At 36.2% G+C, this 24,487-nt stretch overlaps 1 protein-coding gene across 1 annotated transcript in view; it reads left to right on the top strand.

Annotated features, from left to right (window-relative positions):
• The window catches only part of B4, a 90,720-nt gene that overhangs the window by 37,092 nt on the left and 29,141 nt on the right, over window positions 1-24,487 (top strand). The window contains exon 2 of the mRNA XM_053761986.1: window positions 3,975-4,585. Coding sequence (XP_053617961.1) covers window positions 4,006-4,585 — 580 coding nt within the window. The 5' untranslated portion in view covers window positions 3,975-4,005. The remainder of the gene's footprint in view (window positions 1-3,974; window positions 4,586-24,487) is intronic.

The raw sequence follows: 24,487 nt of genomic DNA, 5'->3' as shown, positions 1-24,487 counted from the left end.
GAAGGGGGAGTTAATTTTGCTCCGCAGACCTCTTAAGCCACATTTACATTCCGTAATTTTTCGATCACCGAAACAGAAATGAACAAACATATTTTCTTATCGGTTTACACATGTTGATGTAACTCTGTTAGACTCAGACTTCAGATGTTATCGACAAACGGACAGGTGATTCGACGATTTTATCTAATTATTACGTTTGTAATTAGTTTCCTGAGCGTAAAAACTTCGGCACTTGGATCTTGATTGCAAAAAATGTTATGTTTTGTAATAGTTTAGCTGATTGGATAAAATATATGCGTAATATATTACTTTTTAGTGGTTACTTCACTTTACGTTACTTTGAAGCGGTAATGGTTACAGACGCCGTTGAGGGTGAACGTCAAGCCGGTTGTAAAATCATAACCGAATCTTAATTTTTTTTAATTTTGTTTTTTTCTCACTACTAGCATTATTTATCAAAGTGGCGGCAAATTATAATTTCGGACGAAAGTGTCTCACGTTACGCCACTAGGCCACAGTGATTACAAGTACTACATGGAAAATGCTAAATTATGTTCAATTTCGATCAAAAAAACCGCAGCCAGCCCTATTCAAGCATTCATGAATTTAAACTTTTTTATCCAGTAATAAGTTTGATATTTCTCTGTCAATCAACACTTTTATAATGGTAATCAAAACTTGGACCCAATTTGTCGAAATCAAGATTTTTTTTATTGCACCAATATATCCAATTTATTGGGCATACATGTTTAGGGTGGCGTAAGAGCTTTAATAGTTATAATTGTTAGCAATTGCATCACTGTAATCTCAAATAGTTTGTGGCGTCAAGGAAACTGGTTCCAAACTCGAAACGCGGATATAGCAAATTGTTGACATATTCATGACGTCAATTGACGTATTGTTACCACGCCCGCCCGCCATTGCGAGGTCCCGGATTTAATTCCCAGCGCAGGGAAAATATATGATTCATTCGATCTATCCAAAAACTGGTCGACTTATGATAAGAAGATCTTAAATAACTGAACATTAACAGTTTCCGATGCATCTAAATATGGTTGTAAAATGTATCTTCGTGTTTTGAAATATCCGGCTGTATCTAGATGAGCTGTCATTGACGTTCTTTCAACTTGTTTGAAGATATGGGCCTGTTTTACCACTTTCTGATAAAATGTATGAAAATTTTCCTGGTTCCTGGTTTTCTGCACACTAATTGAGGAACTCCCAGTACCATCTCCTTCATATAATAATGATGGGAAAGATTGCCGGAAAGCGAAAAGTGAGAGGACGCAAGACGTCTTGACTCAAAAACATCATAGAACGGACGGGAGTTAAAACAGTCGACTGGGACGACTTCAGACTGGTTCTGGATGAGACAAAATTTAAGGAGCTGACGGCCAACATTCAGTAATGATGCACATAAAGAAGAAGAAGAAGAAGATAAAATGTCATATTGTAACGTGACAAAAAGGTATACCTTTTTGACAAAAAGGTATACCTTTTTGTCATGACATTTTATGTATATATCAACTAATGAAATAAACCCGCCCTATGTCGCTATCCAACTCTTGTGAAACATATTTATTAGATATTAGTCGCGCCCTGGGGCTTCGCTCCCATGGAAACTTCGGGATAAAAAGTACTCTATGTATTTGATATGTTACATTTAGATTTTCCTACAAAACTCTGTACAAAAGGCAATGACAATTCACTCCATGAATAGTGTCAAGAAAGTTGTTGTGTGTGTTTCAATTCACGTAGTGACAACGACCCACGGAATACGACTATGAAGAGATGTTGTGGAGGAAGACAAAATACTTTTTTTAAAGATAATTTTTATATGTAGAAGAGATGAATGAGTAAACCAGTGTTGGACAATTAGTAATTCTCATGGACTCAAGTCCGAAGTGTCGACATCACAACATATCTGTATGAGAACATCTGAGACTTGGGAAAATATTATGTATGCTGAGGAAATTGCCGCTGCGAGTGACGCGTTGTGATTTACTAGTTGTTTTGTTAATTAATAGCACGATTGTTAAGTCATGGTACATACAGAGAAGATCGTAAAATCATTGTCTTCTCTAAATTATCCAGTACTAGCTTTTTTGGCGACTTCGCCCACGTGTTTTTTCAACCAATCACCTGATTACACCGCCAATAAAGTAACTTATGTTCGAATGGGGCTCTTTAACTATATGCATAATGAATTTCATCAAAATGGGGTTCAGCGGATAAACTCAAACTCTTAGATGAGAGAGAGAGAGAGCTTCCACAAATTCTAGCTGAAATGGGAAAGAACGTTTTCCCTTAACTGACTTTTACAATTTGCGCGGGAGGAGAAGTACCATTAATGTTTTCATGTTACTCTCCGCAATTGTGGAGATAGAAAAATATCTTCCTTGACCTTTAAGCGTTGGAGTCCAGGGTCCAAACCCAGAAAAAAATTAGCATGGAAGTCGTAACTTCATAAATTACCTCAAATGTTGTAATAACGTGTATTAATCAATAAACATAACATTGACTGACTCTCGGTGGTGTAGTAATAAAATGTTCGTTAGTACGGGTCATAGGTTCACTTCTGATGGCTTAGCAATGAATAATGGTCGGCTGGAGATCATAAAGAAATTGATCAGTTATTATATTACAACGCTCCAACTGTAAGCAGGGTTGTATTAAGGCGAGTAATTATGGGCCCTGCGTAGTAACACAACTTGGGCCCACCTTGTGTCTACTTTTCATGAAATAAGTCTGTCTCTGAAGGTTTCAGGTTCGTATCCTAGTCGTGCCATATGAGTTTGTATACCAATCTGACTCATATAGTATTTAGTAGTAATTTTCATAGACCACCAGTTCCGGTGTAGAAAAACATCGTGAGGAAACTTGCACACTAGCGGACAGTTTAGTTTATTAGTGTGTATACGACTACCTGTTACAAGATGGCGGTAAGCAGTCGTAAAGTTATGTCAGGTGCCTTTAGCCGACTTGAATAAAATCTTATACCTGTGTTAGCAATAGGACACATGGATTACATACATGGTAATTTATACAGCATACGGTTGTATATATAAGTACCTTGAGAACTTATGTTGATCGCAATACTAATTAGTTTATGTACAGTATTATTAATAACTTCATACTTCCATAGCATTCCTAAACAATAATCTATCTGTTATCAAAACTGTTACATCCAATAGAACATTTTATGATGGCCGGTGGATAAATAAATAACTTTTGTGTGAAACTCCAAACGTTAAAATGTCACTTTGGAATGGTATATTTATGCAAGCGCTGAAAATGAGTTGCCTTTCAATGCTAATCCTGCCTTCTAGGGCCCTGCCTGGGGCCCTCTCGGGTGCTGGAACCGGCCCTGACGGCTAACGCCAAAGTTTATGATTGTAAATCTATTCTTGTATCTGTAATTAAATTTTAAACTTGACCTGAGGGACTTTATATAAAATTCATTTCCGTGTAGTAACATGCGGGTATATTTATTTTACATTAGCATGCAAGTACAGATAGTATGCAAAGTAGATGTACGTTCACTATTCTATTCAGCTATGATTCAGCGCCGATTTGTATTAAGCCTAGATACATCTAGATAAAAAAAAACTAAGTAATTTATTTATGAGATAAATGCCTCCCATCTTTGACGACCTCGGTGGCGCAGTGGTAAAGTGCTTGCCTCTGAACCGAGAGGTCCCGGGTTCGATCCCCGGTCGGGTCATGATGGAAAATGATCTTTTTCTGATTGGCCTGGGTCTTGGATGTTTATCTATATATGTATTTGTTATAAAATATAGTAGGCATCGTTGAGTTAGTATCCCATAACACAAGTCTCGAACTTACTTCGGGGCTAGCTCAATCTATGTGATTTGTCCTGATATATATAAAAAAAGTAGATATTGGAAGTCTGATGATGTCTTGAATTAATTTAACAATTCTTTTGTATAAATTAGTTTTTTCATTTGTTTCAGATGTCGGCCACCTCTTCGATGGCCTGACACGATGTTCCGCACGGCGTCAGTCGAGGGCTCCGGGCCGAGGACGCCGCCGGCCTACGCCCCTCACCCCCCTTACGTCCCGCCCCGTTTCTTCCCCCCCGCCAGAATCCGGCCACCCCCTCCCCAATACTGCTTCGACGCAGCGCGCTTCGCCTGTGACGCTTCTAAGCCTCGCTACTTGGACGTGGAACGAGAGAGGCTTGTCACCAGATGGCTGGCAGAAGCCAACGAAGCTTTTGTACGGAGAGAACGACCTCCCCCTCCGAGATACAAGCCTCGGAGCAGTGAAAGACGACAGGATTATTTAGATAGGAGGCCAAATGCTCCAGAATGGGCAGATAATTTCCTATTGGGTAGGAGAAACGGCTCTGTCGAGCCTGAAGACGATGCTAGTGAAGTGATGACGTTGAAGGAGTTCGTGGAGAAGTTCTCCTTGCCTCGAGTGGTCAAGTTTGAGAATGAGGAGAGGCCAGTGTTGTTATATCGAGTACTAGAGGCGCATAGGCGCGTGGAGGCTGTGCCGCTGTCAGGGAAGAAAGGCAAGCTGGTGGGCAAGCCGCTGTATATACCGGATTCCTATGATGGTGAGTTTCTTCTATTTCTGATAATTTATTGAAAACGTTCTCATCAATCATCAAATGCGTCTTACACTATTTTTCAGCTGTCACAGCGAGGTTAACGACCAGGCATCGAAGGTCTATGAAATAAAACCGTTCGAGCTACTTTTCTCATCAGTCTATTTGTCAAATTTGTCCATATTTGTTCTCTAATTACTTTTATAAAAATATATCGAATTTGTATCAACCTACTAATATTTTAAATGCGGAAGTTTGTGATGTATGTTTGTTACTCTTTCACGCAAAATCTATTGGACGGATTGTTATGAAATTCGGTATACGGGTAGAATATAACCTAGAATAACATACCTATATGTTATTCTTGTATGTACTTTTAATCCGAAATTCCCACGGGAGCGAAACCCCGGTCTAGTTATATAGTTAGTTATACATACTGAAGTGTTCAACATTCCATAATGTACTAGCTGTTGCCTGCAGCTTCGCACGTGTTAATTTTCCCTGATGAAAGGTACCCTATGTCCTTCTCCATACTTCAAACTACATGAATGCAAAATTTAATGTAGATTGATTGAGTAGATAGAGCGTGAAGAGGTAACAAAAAAACTTTCACATTTATAATATTAGTTAGGATAGTCACCCGCTCAGTGCATTAGTGGCTACGTCAGGGCTCGGGATATACGAAGGGTCAAGTAACAAGTCTTTGCCCTAACTCCCGGTACAATTCCACGTATACTATCCACTGACAACGTCGATATATCTTCAATTACCTCATAATTTCGCAACCAGTTTTGATGTAAAACCCAAGTCAAACAGGTCCTCAGTATGACTGGGTTGCACCAGTCAACTTTGACGGTAACTTTAACATGAGCAGAAACATGCAAAGTACGCTATTTTGTCTGTAAACGTCAGCGACGCGCAGGTTAAAGTCAACGTCAAAGTTGACTCGTGCAACTCGCCTTAAGATATTTAGATACGACTATGAAGATATCGCCTGAGATCGCTAAACGACAAGCTTTATAATCTTTGTACAAGCTCTCTTCGTAGTCTGCATCCGAGTTGCATTCACAGTTGACATTCGAAAAAGAAATAAAAATATGCAAAACCTTTTATGTTGTGCCACCAGCCTTAAGTCAACCCTCTTTGAGAATGCCATTAATAATAATAAATATATTAGGACAAATCACACAGATTGAGCTAGCCCCAAAGTAAGTTCGAGACTTGTGTTATGGGATGCTTATTCAACGATACTATATTTTATAACAAATACGTATACATATAGATAAACATCCAAGACCCGGGCCAATCAGAAATTTTTTTTCTATCATGACCCGACCGGGGATCGAACCCGAAATCGAATCTATTTCTCTTTATGTTCCTTAGTCTCTTCGTACGACATCTATCAATTATGGACTAGTAGTTTTGAGATTAGGTTCAGTGCACGTCATGTTAGGGCTGCCCCCATTGCTCCGTCGTACTCTGTCGCGTTAGCGCAGCGCGTTGATGCATCGTTGTACGTATAGGTGTTGAATTTGAAATGTGTCGAAATAAATCGCAACGATTTGACGCATAGACTTTATAACAACAACCATATTATCATAACCAATTTTCTTGAAATTTTGCATGGGTAGGTACGTAGTTTGAAGTATGGAGAAGGACACCTTTCATCCCGGAGAAATAACTGCTCCCCTGGGAAATGAGAGGGCAGAAAAAAATAGTAATATATAAGTCTGTGGTCTGTGGTTTGACGTGCCGACTGTACATATCAGCCCAGTTGTCAAGTTTATGGATAATCTGGTAGATTTAGAGATTACATTCCACTTACGTCACCGACCCAGAATGAGCCTTCCGAATGATTAGACCTAATTTGCCAACATCTCATACGAATTACGTCAGTAAATAGTAGTGGAACAAGATTTGGGACTTCAATCTACCATAGATAAAAGAAATATTCTACAAATATTATAAAGTGTGGGATAGTGACAAAACATATTTTGTATGTATGTTTTGATGACATAAGTATTTTTCCTTTTATCTCATTTTATGGATTTGACTTTTTTTAAATAACTGGGTTGGAACATCGCTTCGTTCCTGCTGGCTTACTCTTGAAACTGAATTTTAATGGATCTAATACAATATTTATCACTTTGAGACAATAAAAACAATTGAACACAATAGGATCGCAGTAAGATTGGATTGATTAGATATACTATTGCTGAATGTGTACTACAGCATATGAAATGTTGCAGGAAATGTGATAAAATGTGGTTTATTTATTTATGAACTATCGGCGCGTCCCAGCTCGCTCATGTAGAACGCAACCAGAACCATAACATTTTTGAAAAAAGTAATTTTATTGTGGTATTTATTAAGATTTTTGCAAAAAAGTCATTTTTGTCACAAAGTTTTATTGTTGTCAGAGAAATCTTATTGCATGGGTGACAAAAAAATTATGACCTGCAGTTAACCGTCGAGGAGTTCTCTCGTCGGGAGCCGTTTCCGTAATACATTGAAAGTTAAATTTAAGCTTGTAAAAGCCCTGGGATTTTAGTTTATTTTTTACATTTTTCTGTTAAACAAATAAATAAATTGTATTCCGTGGTAATAGTTTTAATTGGCTTTTCTAATTACGATATACAAAACTATAGGACAGAAACCATACAAAGCATGTTAAAAAATTGAGAGTCGAAAGATTGTTATCATAGACATATTGTTGCTGTACTGCATACTTATGTTGTGATCACATTCTATACACAGAGATATAATAATATCGACAGACATGATCCGGTCGACCATAGATTCCCTCCATACAATCATAAAAACTAATATATTACAAAAAAACACAATCAAAATCTAACAAAGAGTAACACGGAAGCGGCCGACGCAATTTGATTGCTATAAAACCATATTTTCGGACAAGTGGGCCAATCAGTCGATTTGATATATCGAATTGACGCAATTATCGAGAGGTCGATTCGATTATTTTGATTATTTCGGATCTCGTCCAATTGGTCTTACTGTGAGAGGTGATTCAGGATGTAGATAATAGTATAATATACACATGTTTATTTGAAGATTAATTAATAGAGCTGTATGACAATAACAAGAAAAAAAAATTTTTTTTTACAATCTTTTATTGTCGTCAGGAAGATCTTGCTGCATTCAGCGCGTGACGAAAAATTCATATCCGTGCTGTAAACCGTTGGGGAGTTCCCTCGTTGGTAGCGGATCCCGGATTCAGTTTCCATGACAATGTATTATTTTAAAATCCATTGTCATGGAAACTGAAGCGACATGAAATATTCGAACCAATGGCCTAATGCAAATTCACCCCAAATACCAAGGTATCAAGATCTATGCAGAGTAAATTGACAGCTGTCGTCTGTACAGCTTTTGTATCAATCCAAAGTAAACCAGCAATGTACTTTTATTCGCCACGACCATGCTCGACAATGTAAAACTTATAAACATAAGGTGGTATTGATAGACAATTAACACAACATACAGATAGACTAGATAGATAAATAATTGTCCATCTCACATAATAGAAAAGCTTAATTTTAATTAAATTAATTGTACAAAAGACATTTCAATAGAAACAGCTAAGGCCTGTTTTACCTGTGGGTGTGAGGTCATGACCTCTCTCATCTTTATAAGGGCACCCATTTATGTACCATCTTCTACCGGAATCGTGTGGGCAACACCGGGCCCTTTCAAAAAGTCTGGTAATAGGCCTTGAGAAGCGATACATTATCTTAGGGTGAGGTGTGTATCGATTCGATAGTGAAGAGTGAAATGTAACCCATTTAACTCCTCACTATCGAATCGATTCGAAGTGAGACGCAGGGAACCAATCACATTGCGGTGTGGTTGTCGTTGCGTCACAATGGCGCACTGTGATTGGTTTGCGTCTCACTGCGAATCGACTCGATAGTGAATATGAATTGAATAGTGAATATATTAGTGAAGTCGCATAACGTACACTTGTGAAGACCGTGGTAAAGTGGAGAAGGAAAATAGGAAACCTTCCTCAGACATTAATCGAGAATAATCAGCTGAGAAATAAATATTATATTGACTTCAATGTCGTAGTGATTAGCGCGCTCGGCCTGTTATGTTGGCGGTTAAGTCATTCTCACAGTGGTCTTTGGATTGGTGACCAAAAATGTTAACACATTCTTGAGCTCCTCCGTGATTCGAAGCTGAATTTGAACTGCATCTGGGCGTATTGATATAGCCCATTGAATCCCGGGCACATGCTCAAAGCTCTACCGGAATTGTGTAGGCTTTTAGAACTGTATGCGCATAATTAATCATTTTAATCGGTTTTGTTGTACAAGTACAAGCGTATCTGTTTCTGTCATGCTATTCTTCTTCCTTAGTGAGGTTGGCTTGTGTTGTATTGTTGCGTTTTGTATTCGTATACGTTATGTTATATCATTATCATTACATAGTATTAAACAAAGTCGCTTCACGCTGTCTGTTCCTATGTATGCTTAGATTTTTAAAACTACGCAATGGATTTTGATGCGCGTTTGTAAATATATAGAGTAATTCAAGGGGAAAGTTTAAGTATATAATTTATTATGTTTTTCCCGAGCGAAGTTGGGACAGGCTGCTAGTTACTTTATGAAATATCTCTGTTAGCTTAAACTTTACCCAAACTCCTTCAAATTCAAAATTCAAATAATTTATTCAGAAATTATACCTTCATAGGCACTTTTTCACGTCAATTTTTATAATAAATAGTTATTTCTCACAAGCTACAAACTACTGGCATTTCGGAACGACCACTGCCAAGAAGAAATGCCGAAAGAAGCTCAATTGAACAGTGTGGGTCCCTATCATGCCAGAAGGACTTACCATTATTGTTTCTTACAATTTTCACCTTCACATTTTAATTAGAAATTATCACTTGATCAAATAACGTTGAAGCACCAACTTAATGAAGTCAAAACTAGCTCTTAACTATAACACCGTATTAAGGTTGGGTTTCAATTGCCCTTTCATTGCGGATATCCACTTAAGGCGCTGCTGGACCCCCACGTCGGCTTAAGTTAGGGTCAACGCATGTAAGTATTGTCTGTCTGTATGTTTCCGGATTCGAGAATCCTAATAAGGGGTTATTTCATTATATATGTACCTGTACGCCTGAATAACAGTGACAAATTTAAATTGAAAATTCTTTATTCAGCTTAGGATGATAATCACTTTGTGACGTCAATAATTTAGTTAAAACCAAATATTTCTTTTATGTATGGTTAAAACTAATTCTACTGCCAACTTTCAAAGCGCAAATGAAGAAGAAAAAGCGGCGCAACAAATTGTACCGCAGTCTTTTCTCAAATTAATTATTGTCGAAAGCGTTTTAATTTTTTTTATTTAAAACAATGTAAAATTTTTCGTCACGCATGATATGCGTGCCAATGGTCTGACAACTGAAACAGTGGGAATGGATGAACTGAGGCTCAGACGCTCAACGGAAGAATCCGGGAGAACGGTCATCTGAGAAAAATAAGTAAAATCAGGATTTAGTCATGATAAATAAATGTGAAATTAATTCCTGCGCCACAATGTAATGTATCGAATGTGCTTGCAAATTAACTTCACATTCTTACCCAAAATTATACAAATAAAATCGAAACTTTGTCTTTTTCGGTTACCGGTTACCGGATACCGGTTTTTTGTGTTAGTCATTCTTAAAAAGTTTGCATCTTGTTGCAAAAACTTCAGCTGTACTGTATCGCAATCGTTTCGACATTTGTTTTACTATTCTGATACACTTGTATTTCCTAGTTAATAGCCTGGATATACATATACATATGGATATATATCTAAACGTCCCAGGTGTTCGAATCCTCGCATGTCCTCGAATACTCGCGCCACACGAGTTTGTATATCAATTTGACTCATGTATATAGTAGTTTTCATATACCACCACTAGCTTCCGGTGAAGGAAAACATCATGAGGAAACCTGAAGAATGCAGGTTTCCTCAGTACCTCAGTACCTCTTACACTCAGTAGAGTGTTGACAGTTTGAGTTCACTAGTGTATAAATTTATTTCTCACAATTTCGATTATTCCGCAAGAATCTCATCAGATAATTATATTTTATAGAATCCAAAATCAATCTAACAACATAATAAGAATCATAAAGCAAACAATACAGCTATCCGAAGATTATCTATGGTACAGTGGTACAATGTACCTAACGGTTCGCTGAGGTCGCAAGTTCGCTTCCCAGGAGAGTTGTTAAAATTCATACCTCCGATTTTGACAGTACGCTATTTGACATTTGAATCGCTGCATTTTTTGTCTGTGGAATATCGTTTGAGGAAATATTACCGGCATTTTTAAGTTTTTATTTAGTACTAGCTGCGCCCCGGGGTTTTCTTCCCATTAGTATTTCAGGATATAAGTAGTAAGTAGTATTAGTAGGAAGTAGGATGGTGGGAAAACGAGCATGCGTTTTTGCCTGATGGTAAGCAAACACCGCAGCCAATGGCAACCCGATACGGGTCACTGATGTGGTGCCGGCTTTTTGAGAAAGCGATACTCTTTTTTCGATAGCCCAATGTCGAAGCTATTAGGGAACAGCGCTGAGGGAAGTTTCTTCCATAGTTTAGTGCAGCGCAGGAAAAAGTTGAGTAAAATATGGACTGTAGTTGAGCGTCAACCGTCAAGTTGATGACACTTACTGTGGAACTCAGCGGCTGGCACAAGGTAGATTAGCTTCTTAAAACACTCACCATTATAGATGCGGTGGAGAATGCAGAGGGAACACTATGTGCCTTTAAGGGTGCATGCATGTACTCGCGAAATAATGTTAGTTTTGTTAAATGGAATACAGACGACTTTGTATTGTTTGATTTGGGTAATACCATGAGTTTTCATATTAAATGATAGCCTTTCTTAAGATAAAAAAGTGTTAATTTTATATATTTAAATATAAACCGAAAAAATACAAAAAATTGCTTGCTGGGCGAGCTGTATGACGTCATATTTGGTTTTGGCGACTACTAGAGCGGAAGTGGAAAAAATGTGAACTAAATTTAAATTATCTGCTGATTTTACGTCAGTCGTCTTCAAATGGCTAGCGTATAATAGCTGCCAGTCTAGCTGAACGTTGATTGATGTTAGTTAAATTTTCGGCCTAGGTGTTCAATTTAATGCCGGCATTTAATGAACGGGCTAGCCTTCCAATTAAATTACTTAACCAGATGGCTGCGACATATACATTAGTATTGTGCTTATATGGCACTAGCTGCAGCACCCGGCTTTCCCGCTACAGAAACAGTTACAAATTGAAATAGTTCACGCGCAACAGACACACATAAAGTGTTATATTTATATCCAATTAAACGGAGTCGTAAATGTTATGAATGTATATGTGAAATCAAATGAATTTTCAATAATTTTCCTACAATTTACTCTAACATAAATAGAAACACGCACATTTAAAACTCCTTTTTAGTAAAGTACAGTCAGCCACACTTTTATTTACCCAAAATCATTGATTTTAAAATTTAGTATTATGTCGGTTAAATTTTGCCGTTACTACCGACATATCTACTAAATTAATTTGTAAAATGAAGTTATCATCACCATTTGTAGCCCTACGTGACCCACTGCTGGGTATAGGCCTCCTTCCGTCTCCGCCAATCATCTCTGTCCTGGGCCATCCTTATTGTTGATACTGCTGCAATTTCCTTTACATCGTCGACCCAATTTGAAATAATAGTATCTATTGCATATTGATATGAACAACTAATTAACTAAACTTTTCTTTATAATGTCATATACTTTGCAAGAATACTTAATTTCTTCTGTCCTTTTAAATATGTCAAAAAAAAAGGCTACTTATTGTGTTTCAATAACAATAAATCAAGTCTCAAAATTCTGATCGGCAGAAATAGTCTAGACTGTAAAAATATCGATATGTTGTTCAAAATCATACGTTTCGCGCCATTGTTTCGGTGTATTCACAATAATCGATCAATCAATCGAATCGCGTGATTCGATTGTCTGTAAACATGGTATTCCGATCACGCATGCGCGGTAGCTATTGTGGAAGATACCGACAGTTTTAGAGGCTGTTTTTGTTTGTGTATGCTAATGAGATTGTGTACTTAAATTTTTACATACACGAAAATTAATGTGCGATACCTAGTTAGTACGATGATGGTTAAGTCCTGTGCTCAAAATGTCACAGATTCGAATGAAAAGCAAAAAAACAAATCAAACCATTTATTCAGAAATAAGTCTGTCATAGGATTTTGTAATATAAAATTTGACGAGAAAAGGATTTCTCGTCAAATTTTATATTATAAAATAATTTCTCAAAAGCTACAAAATGGCCTACCCTACTGGCCTTAAAGGCCGGTACACACCTACTGCGTAATGCGTATTTGCGCGCGTATGATTTTGTACGCGTTTACGCCGCAACAATAGCAAACCATGAACGCGCATGCATACACATTACGCATGTGCCTTATTAAACAGCGTGTGAAATATGTTATCCAGACCATTGCCGTCATTCCCAGTCTACCAGGCGACCAGAAACAATGCGGACTGCTCAGGATATCAATGGGCGATCTGAAACACGCGCGGTTTCTTAGAAAAAAACTTTATGGCATGCCATTTTGAACTTTAAACTTTAGGCAGCAAAGTGCAGTTTGGTTTTTGTAAAGTTATCACGAGAAGAAATTTGTGCATTTGTAATTGACATCTGAATTAATGTAACCTTTTTATAAAAATACAATAAGACAGATTTTTATTACAAAGAATATTACACATTACATAGATAGGTATATTACACATACATAGATTTATTTTATTATTACGTCGTGAAATCCAACCCAAATCTTTCAAACAAAAATACTCATTGTCTATTACATAATATGCATAGTTGGGCACAAAATACCAGTATTGTGTCGCCACAGGCTCTGTCCCATAGACGACCATTGTCTGTGGTTTCGCAACCTCTCGAATATAATTATCTGTGACTTGAAGGAACTGACGGCTTGAAGGTTATGTTTGGGCTTGGAATGGTGTCAGGAATGTCTTTACCCAACGGGAGCGAAGAAATTTGTCTATTACGGTGTATTATGGTTTCATTCATTTATTTTAAGTCACTCTTATAATTATAACTATCAAAATCGCACATCAACCTACCCAAATTCAATGCAAACTCGCCTCTATTACCGCGCCATCGAAGTTCATGCAGGGTAACTTGATGTGCTGTTGACTGTACATCTAAATTCGCGTCCGCGATCGGAAAGATATCTCCTATTGGCGCAGTTAAAGCCCATGGGCAGTGCAGTTATTATTATTTGTCCGTCTTTTGTATCTACATATATTTTTAAGCCCCGACGCAAAAAGAGGGGTGTTATAAGTTTGATCGCTAAGTGTGTCTGTCTGTGTACGTGGCACTGTAGCTCATCAACGGGTGAGCTGATTTGGATGTTTTTTTTATTAGATAGCTAATTATTATGGGTTGTTGTACATTTGCCACAAGTAGTAAAGTACCGACAGCAAGCAAAGTGATTATTTAGCGGTCAAAATTAAATATAGATATTTATTGCAAATGTTTTAAGTATGCATGCTGTGCTTCTTAGATGTGTAATGATGTTTGATCAAAATCGGTTCAGCCGTTCAAAAGTTGTAGTAGTGAAATGAATATTGAAAGTTGTTTTTTTTTATTTGTCTAACAAATACACTTATTCGAACATTATTATTATATATTAATTCAACAGCACGTCTTGCACATAACAGATTTCTGCACCATACTACTATGTGTTATTGTATATTTTCTCAAAATATACAATAACACATAGTAAATAAAATTCTACGTATCCCGAAAACCTTATTTCCCACGGGGAAGTAATTTTCCCGCTGGCAAAAGCTGGAAATACAATAAAAACATCACAAATAACCGCATCTTTAAACCCTAGGGCGGGATGGGTCATTACGTCATTAGGGCTAATAGTAATACTAAGTGTTACTATCGCGTGTCATTACGCAACTGTGCATAATATTAGTTAAACACGTGCTTTGGTTAACAATAACTGTATTCTGGACCACCCCAGATTATAAGGATGATGACGCGGATAAATCATTTTATTATACGGAAACTATTATGTATATATATCGATTTAAAAAGATATAGGTACGCCGCGCCGCGCCGGTTTATCCAAAGTTGCACAAACATTTTTGTACAAAATTAATGTTATATTGTACAAAATTGATTTAAAAAAATATATATTTAAGTATAAGTGCAGCTTTTGTAGATGACAATAAAAAATATAAATGTTACGGTCAAACACAGCAGAAGTGCGGCTAGACCTAACATTTAAAATTTTGTACAAAATTATTTTTGAAACCTTGGATATCATACTCTAAGGCGCAAAGCGGCTGCTTCCATCAGGGGGCCTACCATCAACTATTACAAAACGATTCAATTGTAGGGCAGTTTAGTTTAGGAACCTAACATGAATCGCGTTATTTGGTACCACCAACTAGTCTTAACAAAGTCGCATTTGAATCGTAAGGAATGAATGAAATTAATTAAGAAAATAAAAATTGTCTCTGAATCGTAAACCCCAGTGACAGCAACCAAATGTAAGAAAGAGATAAGGCTATACGATCTCTATATATTTTATCTCAATTCAAGAATTGCGTTTCGATATCAAATTCTTACCATTTTGAGCAAACAATATGTTTTTTTTTGTTACTTCAAAATAATATGTATATGATTATCTTTGTGTTAGTTACATGACTAAAGTAAATACAAAACACAATAAAATAAAATATTTAAATTAAAACAAATGCAATATTATGCAGACTAAAAGTTTGTCGGTCATAACATCTAAACACAAAGTTCGAAACATAAAAACCGTACCACGAAAGAGTTTCCGTTGCAAAATTAGGAACTATCAATAATAGGTAGACCACATCGTTGTTTTCAGCGACAGTAGCGCCACGTCTGTGAGACTTCTTTCGTGGAAACCTATCTGAAATAGTAACTTTTTTGAATCGCCAATTTTGACAGCTAAGCGATCCAGTTTACGTTCTCAATGCACATCAGGGTACGGAATTGTATGCAAAATGAGTGAATGAAATCGAATTGGCGTATTGTTTTGGTCACTACCCATAATAGATCGTTATATCATCCTGATGGTACTAATTTGCGATGCAAGTTAGGTTGTAAAGTGGATCGCGTTAAGAGATGATGTTAAGCCCCCAGGTGCTTGTTTCCTTGCTCAGCAGAATAGAAAAAAAGAAAATATATCAGCGGCCACCCAAAAAAATAAAAAATATATATTGTGCCCACCGAATTCTCTCTTTTTCTTCTTTGGAGCTGGTCTCCCAGTACTTCATCTCTCCGAGTACCTGAAAATCGTTTCCAATCTTATCCGTATTTATATAGTTGTAAACAACACTCAATTCGCGTCAAAAAATTTATTTAAAAACTCGCTTTTGCCTGCGGCTTCGCCCGCGTGATTTCCCACGGGAACAGTGATTTTTCCGGGATGAAAGTTACCCTATGTCCTTCTCCATACTTCAAACTATATGTATGTAAAATTTCAAGAAGATTGGTTGAAAAACAAACATACTTTTGCATTTATAATATTGGGATTAGACCTTCACAGGCATTTTATAAACTCGAATTTAATGTTATATAGTAACTTCTCAAAAAGGTGCAAACTAATGACGTGAAACCAACCTTGCTACGTTGTGGGAATGCCCTCAGTAAATAAGCATTGAGTTGAACATTAACTTAGTAATTAAACAGATACTGAAGGCTAGCAGTGAAACTTGAGGCCGTCACGGCTAGTTGGCTATGAAGTCTGTTATCCACTGTGTGTGGTCACGATAAGCGGATCCCTATGAAAGTGAAACTTTAACTGTCGGGTTTATGACCTTAGAGGTGTTTAATACAATTGTATGTCTAACTGGCGTTTCTTGTTATTTATAATGCGCATAGGCATCATTGTCTTGTATGAATGAACTGGAAGATATGGCGGTCTATAGCTTTCTCTTTCTGTCTACAGTTTTGGACTCTTCATAGTCGAAATGCAACAATTATTGTCCAAATTATGTGTTAACCTCAAGTTAAGTAACCTAATCATTTACCCCCCCCCCCCCTCCCCCTAATAGTCATTCGGGGGTTGATTTGTTAAAAAAACAAGTAGCCTATGTTTGAACGGGGATTATTAACTACATGCATACAAAATTTCATCAAAATCAGATCAGCCGTTTGGCGGTGAAAGCGGAACAGGCAGACGGACAGACTTTCGTATTTATAATAGAAGTATGGATACAATTAAAATATATATCATAATATATATATATATATATATATATAAAATATATAAGTATATAAATCGAAAACTTGCGAGTTTCATGATTTTTGAGCTCTCGCAGTAAGGCTACTTACACATCTTCCACTAGGACAATCTAGGCTCTAAAGAAGGAGATGCACGTATTTTCTAGAAAAGGAAGGTCGTCCTACATCTCTTTCTTTTAAATACCTGCATCCCTTTCTGTAGTCCCTCAAATCGGAGCGGGTCTTATCCTGGTTTGTACATATATATTTTCATCAGTTTCTTTGCGATTTCAATAAGAAAATTAAACCACTCGACGAGTTCACTCTTTCAAAGAAAATCAAACGGAAACTCTACAGGAGACATTTTGTCAATAGTAGATATACTAAATAATAGACCAAATGGTCCACAGTGGTTTCTGGATCGGTGCCAATCGAATTGCTGCACTGAATGGCGTACCTCCGGTCGCTGGTACAGCAAATAATTGTGAAATCGTTCATTAATTATTATATCGCGACACGAAAGGGACATTTGAAAGAATGGATTTGGCTATTTCCATCAATCCATTAAAAGGTATGTTACATCACAAAGTGCTAACTGTAGACTTAAACCGTACTTAAAGTTTCTTACATCATCCATTATTGAGAATTTGTTTGTCACTAATATCCTAAAGTATAACTTTCACCAATACATTATTACGATAGTCATTAGCAAAGTAAAAGGTTTTTGCTTTGTAAGGAGTAAAAAATAATTATATATTGCTCATTGTTTTTCTACACAAAATAATTATTTCTAAAATTAACTTCCACTAAATAAATTTCCATATGAATAAGAAGGGTGTGTTGATTTTGAAATTAATAATGAGAAAAAAAATTCTGGGATCGAGCGGGAATTAAAACCACTTAATTCGGCTGTACCGGCATGGTCACTCAACACTGTCACGGATAGACAGGCGCGTGGGTTCAATTCCCGCTCAGAATTTTTAATTTCAAAATTAGTTAAAAAGCATTTGTGACATGTATAACAAAATCATTTGATATGAAATGGCAAGTAAATAGTTTTAAATAGAAGGAATTAACATACTGTGCCGACCTCACATGAGTGGGAAAATAGTCAAGAAGAATAAGAAGATATTTTGGTTATATTCGTCCGTCGTCTATATAGTTTTTTTTTTGTTTTTGTTCCATCCATAGATTTTTGTGCCTTTTAGATTAGATACATAATACAAATTCCATTTTAAATTAGTATTATGATAAAAATATGTAAGAATGGGTTTAAAATTTAAAAAAATATTATTTATTGATTTAAATTGACAACATTATACGCATGCGTTTACAATTCTGTCTATTTTGTATGACATAACAGTGCAGTGAGAGCTGTAAACCTACACCAAATTTAATTCTCACATCCCACGTTTTGGTTAAAAGTAAACAATTTGAGTAAGACATTAATTATTATGTACTTGAATGTTAAATAATAAATTGGCTACTTTCCATTTGCTGGCTCCTCGGCTGGAACGCCGGTCGTAATTGATGCTCTTTTGTTTTATTTATCCGTTCATATTTTTTATTGGCCAGCCAGTATTTAAATCAATAAAAAAAGTAAAATTTTCTTGCTTGTCTAGCATAGATGAAAAATTAAAAGTAAAATTTATTTTCGTTAACGAATTAAACGAAGCTGCTTCGTCAGTGGTAGTGAGTTACTTTTCACTGCTCTCCCCTATTAAATTCTCTCTTTTAGGTACTTACTAACTGTACGCGCTAAAAATATAAATTCATTTTTTATTGGATACGAAATCAAAAACGGTAGCCACCAAAATCGTGTAGTAAATTGTGACTATAATATATAATGTGATTATAATACTTTCAAATAAAAACCTTTAGCTAGTGTGGTATAATTTGTTAAGATTATTTTTAATTTAAAAAAATAATAATAAATTAAATAAAAATATGGCAGCGGCGCTAGTGTGCGGTGTAATAAGGTCTAGCGACTTTATAAATGACAATTCTCATACGCAAAAAAGGCGAAGACTTTGAATCTGCATACTACATATGTTTACCTACTGTCTGTACGTCCGTGTGACATTCCGCGTCCATTTGCATGTCAAATTAATTTATTGTTTTGACAGCGACCAGTGTTGCCCACCCACACGCGAAATGTAGGAATTCCTATGTAACTATTCGGGAAGTTACTTAGTTCAATTAGTTCATTGATTGATTTTATTACCCTGCTAAATAGTGTCCGACAGAAACTATGGAATCGTGATTTTTGAAACCGACACAACATATTTACGCATTACATTGCATATTTACTTTTTTTTAGACTTTATTGAAATATATAAAAAATATACCCAAGTCAATGGTGGACTTAAGTATTTAATTGCTATTTGGCATTCTTAAACTGTCAGCCATAGGAACAAACAAACAGAGATAGCTATGTGGACCGATAGCACACCGGACCATCTTATAAAAATATAATACTTACTTACTTACCATCTAATAGGTACAAACTATGAAACTTAAACATATATAACGTTATAGTACATAATACCTCGATGTATGTAAACGTGTATTTTAATATAATGCACTGTATTTTGTTTTAAAGAACCAAAGTAAGTCATGTCTGACAAATATAAATGAATTTATGGATGTCCTTTCACCTGAACTTTTCGCAGTTCAAAATGTAAACAACAGAAAAATATATAAATTAAATTAATGGTCATTTTAAAGTTGTAACAAAACGTTTAAAGCACTTCTAATGGGTGTGAATAGAAACAAACACGAATTAAGTATACAATGCAATGTCGCCATTAGGTCACAGCGTATCCGGCCATTCTTGTGTAGATTGGTTGAAGGAACATATATTTTAAAATTGTTTTGCAATCGAGTAGGAATAAAGGAATTTTCTGGAATACAATTTTATAATTTGCATGCCGGCGGTATTATGCAATATGTTTTAAAATACATATCTAATGTCTAAGTTGAAAGATTTAAGGTTTGTTTATTTATACTGTCATAGAGTTCCTGTGAACTGAGAGTTTCAAATTTATTTTTCCAAAATAAAATTATTGTTTAAATGTATGATAAATCGCATAAGTATTAGTTACCTTAAAGCTATCATTTCCAACCCAAAGTAGTAAGAAAATAAATATTAGAAAGAACTGACATACAAAATCCTTATTTCTTATTGATATACTCAATCTCAAGGTACCAGGCTTATATGAATTGCTAGGAGTCATAATAATAGCTTATCCATTACATCGAAGAACATAAATGCAGTAATAAAGTCATGTAATGTCTGTGAGGTCATTGAATTTCCGGCCCTCCTCAATTTCCCACTCATCCTCACACATCGAAAGTCGAATACAATAAGTATAGTAACGGTGACAAGCCAAACCACCCAGAAAGAAGGCTATAAAATGCATGTCGTGCCTTGAATATATTAGGATATACAGAATAGCTGCAGAGGGAAAAAAATGGAATGGGTGACGCGTGACAATATGGGTGAAGCACGGTTAATGAACCTTCTGAACTGAACTTATTTATTTTTTATTATTACCTTAATAAGAACTTAAATTGATTGTTAGTGTCACGACCATAGTGGCCTCCATTTCCGCCCGGTGTCTGGAGGTCCTGGGTTCGATTCCTAGCGCGGGCAAATATCGGAACCTGTTATCATTAATATTTGTTGTGCTGGTCTGGGTGTATTGTGCCCGTTTCTGTTTTTAAGTCTCCATAGGTTTTTAGCATTCTTGTTTTTTTTTCATAATAATTTATCAATAAATATGCTTTCAAATAAATCCAATTTTCATGTCGTCCAAATAATTACATAATCGCAATAATTCGGATTTACGACAGCGTAGCCCTTAGGAACTTTAACCCTTCTCGTTAAGGCTTTGTCACACTGTAGAATAGGTTTATTGTGTAAAAAATATTGTTTAGAATCTTCAACTCATTAAAATTATAACTTATGCGACCTTCCCAAATACATTGTAAATTCACCGCCATTAAACTACGTTAGCGTAGTAGTCCCTGAGCAGCGGTAATCGCTTACTATAGGTATAGGTATAGGTAGGCTCCCTTGCTTGTTTTCGCGGTACCACATTGCGAAACTAATTTCATTTATATGTTAAAAAGGTGTACACTATTCTACATATAAATTTGAACAATGTAGTGTCTAAAAATAAACTTATTCCGATTTCTGCGAAGTCATTCGAACTACTTTGCTTTAGAGCTGAGGAACAACTAAAAAAATGCTCAGATGAGAAAGAGAGAGAGAGACTAGAATTGACGGACATCCTTTTTGGAACTTGAAGTGTTTTCCATATTTTTCCTATTTGGCCTCCCGTTTGCACACGCACGCGTTCCTAGGACCTAATTTCTAATTAATTCTACCATATTTGAACGTCCTCTCTGCGTTTTGAGTTCATAATTTTTGCCTTTTCCGGTTGTAGCCTGTGATATGGATATGCTTCTAATAAACTTAACTCCATATTTGCAATTTTTGCATACTGTAACTTGATAGGATGGATTGCCGTTAGTGGTATAATTTAATTTGAAATTATTCGTATCTGCACACAAGGCGTGACATGCCTTAAGCGCTGCCGCCTTGCATATTTTCATGTTTATAAATATGACAAAAATTAAAAAAAAAAACATTTTAAGAAAACTATTTGCTTAAATGTGAGAATGGCCTTAGAACTAAATTACATTATGACTCAAATTATCGATTATTGAGCGCATTATGAACGATGGGCCAATAGGTCTTCGGATGACTTGAGCAATATTGAGAAAAGGTTTTCTTCAGGTAATTCTAGATGAAAGTATTAAAACCAATTTTGTGCCCAAATCTATATAGCAGAAGGTTTATTTAAAATGAATCAGTTTTCAAAAATCTGTCGCCAGCTTCTGAAATGTTATAAATATAGGTTAAATATGGTGTGTGGTGCCTGTCCTAGAATACTTCACATCTTCCCGTGGATGTCTTTGAAAAACACACAGGATTCGAACCGGGAAACTTTAGTTTCTACCTTGACTATTCAACTGCATATTCTATTGCCAACGAGTTGTTCGTCTGTCTGTACTGCAGTTACTACGAAAGCCTGTTTAGTGCACCGTTAGGAACGACAGTGTAAGTGGGGTACTAGGAAATCAGAAGATTTGCAGTGGTGAATGATCTACAGATACCCTACACTAGATTGATCAAGTATTATGCGGTCGTAAAATACAATTCGTTTCATATGAGCCTGGTAATATAGGAACACTGTAATACGTACAGAAAGTACAGATGAGGCAATAAACGTTAGCTTATCTCAATAACCTTCTGAAATTACTTGACGTATTTGATTCAAAGCATTTTGAAATTAATGGTACATCGTAACTGACTTTGATGCCGGCTATGCACGATCGGCAAACAGTTCGCCAAGTTTTGCAGTTTCAATATACATTGCTTTTTTCCCTTGCGGTAAATAAAAGCTGTCATACAAACTGCGCAATGTACGTTTATTGCGTTGCGTCTAAACGTCAGCGGTGTCCTTTGTTTGTACTTTGAGTCCTTACAATCCAGAAGAGATTTTTTATGCAGGATTTAATTTAATAGTATAAAATGCTCCCATAATTGTTAACACCATAACGCAATTACTAGGCCATCATAGGACAATAAGAGGTGCGAGTGTCAACGAATTCCATACACCATTAGCATTCAATGGTAGTTTTGCAAGTAACAATTGTTGGTTTATCACGCGTTTTTGTCACGCTGAGAATAATGAGTTTCGTAATCAATTCCCTTTCGTAGGACTTCCTTCGGGTACCTACGTTTTATTTTACGAAGTGAAAATTAATCTAAACAGGTATATTTACATACAGGTAATTATTGCCACAAGCGTTTATTGTCTGACGACAACCAAGACCAAATTTGGTTTAACACGAAAAAAAAAGTCCGTTTACCATTGAGGAGTTCCCTCGTCAGGAGCCGATCTTGGGTGCAAACTTGACTTGATAAGCTTATTATAGTAAGGCAGTGTCATGGAAACTGAAACGACGTGGAAAACAGACAATCCTCGGGACATGTGAAAAGAAATAAATGCTCCATGGTAAAAATAACTTGAGGAGGTTAAATTGAGTAGAAGAAAGATTCCCCACAGTGTAATATTTCTATATTTACTACTACACCCCTCATTCACACAATACGATCCGTATCAAAAGAAAAACTTTACATATTGAAGATTTACACGGCTGTGATTCTACGACTGCCAGCCAGATGTCAACCCTTTTCGGGAACGATATTGCTGTCATCTTATACTTTAGTCCTGATCCTCTTCTAGAATGGGAAACAGATCATTATTTTAGAAGTGTATAATTGTAAATAAATTAACGTTTTTTTTTTTAATTACAGGTACGTTAAACTCAGTACAAAAATTGGTAAGTCAGAACGTACGTACATTCGAAGGTACAATCAACAGCAATCTACTTAAATTATTTGAACGTTCACCACTATTTCATTGATATAAAGATCTATGTTGGGTTTAAGTGCGATCGACTGTACCCGAACGATACGGAAATACAGTCGGCCTCAACTTCCATGCTGTGTGCATATTTTTAACCTAAATAATCGCGAAGCAAATCTCCTAATCATCAAACATAGTATTATTGAACGAAACTTTTTTAAATTGTGGAGAGTCCCGTATATACTCGTATTTTACTTTTATAATAAATAACTAGAAATATAAGCGGTGGTGGTGTAATGGTTAAGACCCCCGCCTGTGGATCGAAAGGTCTCAGGTTCGAATTCTACTCGTGCCACATGAGTTTGTATACCAATCTGACTCATGTATGTAGTTTTCATCGACCACCACTTGCTTCCGGTGAAGGAAAAACATCGTGAGGAAACCTGCACACTTGTTGATTATTAACTTGTGTGTGAAATGGAGAAGGCAATGGTAAACCACTCCATTAATAATGCCAAGAAAGTTGTTACGTGTGTTTCATTCCATGTAATGACCACGACCCTCAGCCATGAGGAATACGACTATGAAGAAGAAGAAATATAAATACATCTTCGACCTTGGTATTGGGCTTTGCGCATGGATTTTCCATACCAATATATTGCCTTAATATATTATTTCAAGTTTATGTTATTTGGACTATTCAACATTCTTTCTTCTAAATTTTCACCCACATAAAGATACGAAATATAAAACGCAACGAACAAAATATATCTTTTATTAGCATACGGTTCGATTTCGCACTAGGTCTATAAATATTCGTGAATAAATTGTCTAAAATAACAGTGAAAATGGTATTAAAATCCGTTGCGTGGTAAAAAAGAAAGCTTAGAAACAGACGCGGAGGGCGACACACTATGTAGTGAACGAATGAAAATTAAAAACATTGTTAATTAATATCGTACTCAGGAAACTTTGGTATTTTGGATAATTAAAGAGTCCGAAGTCTTAAAATTCCTTACGGCCACGAAGTAAGATGGTGCGTTAATAAGACATACTTGACATTTAAACCAAGGATTTCATTTACGACGAGGCAGTTATTTTCTCTATGGTACAAGGAACCCTAACAAGTGCTTGCCACA

This window comes from Plodia interpunctella, chromosome 22 (genome assembly GCF_027563975.2).
Source record: "Plodia interpunctella isolate USDA-ARS_2022_Savannah chromosome 22, ilPloInte3.2, whole genome shotgun sequence".
Taxonomy (NCBI): domain Eukaryota; kingdom Metazoa; phylum Arthropoda; class Insecta; order Lepidoptera; family Pyralidae; genus Plodia; species Plodia interpunctella.
The sequence above is the reverse complement of the archived record's forward strand: the minus strand, read 5'-3'. Positions and strand labels throughout refer to the sequence as shown.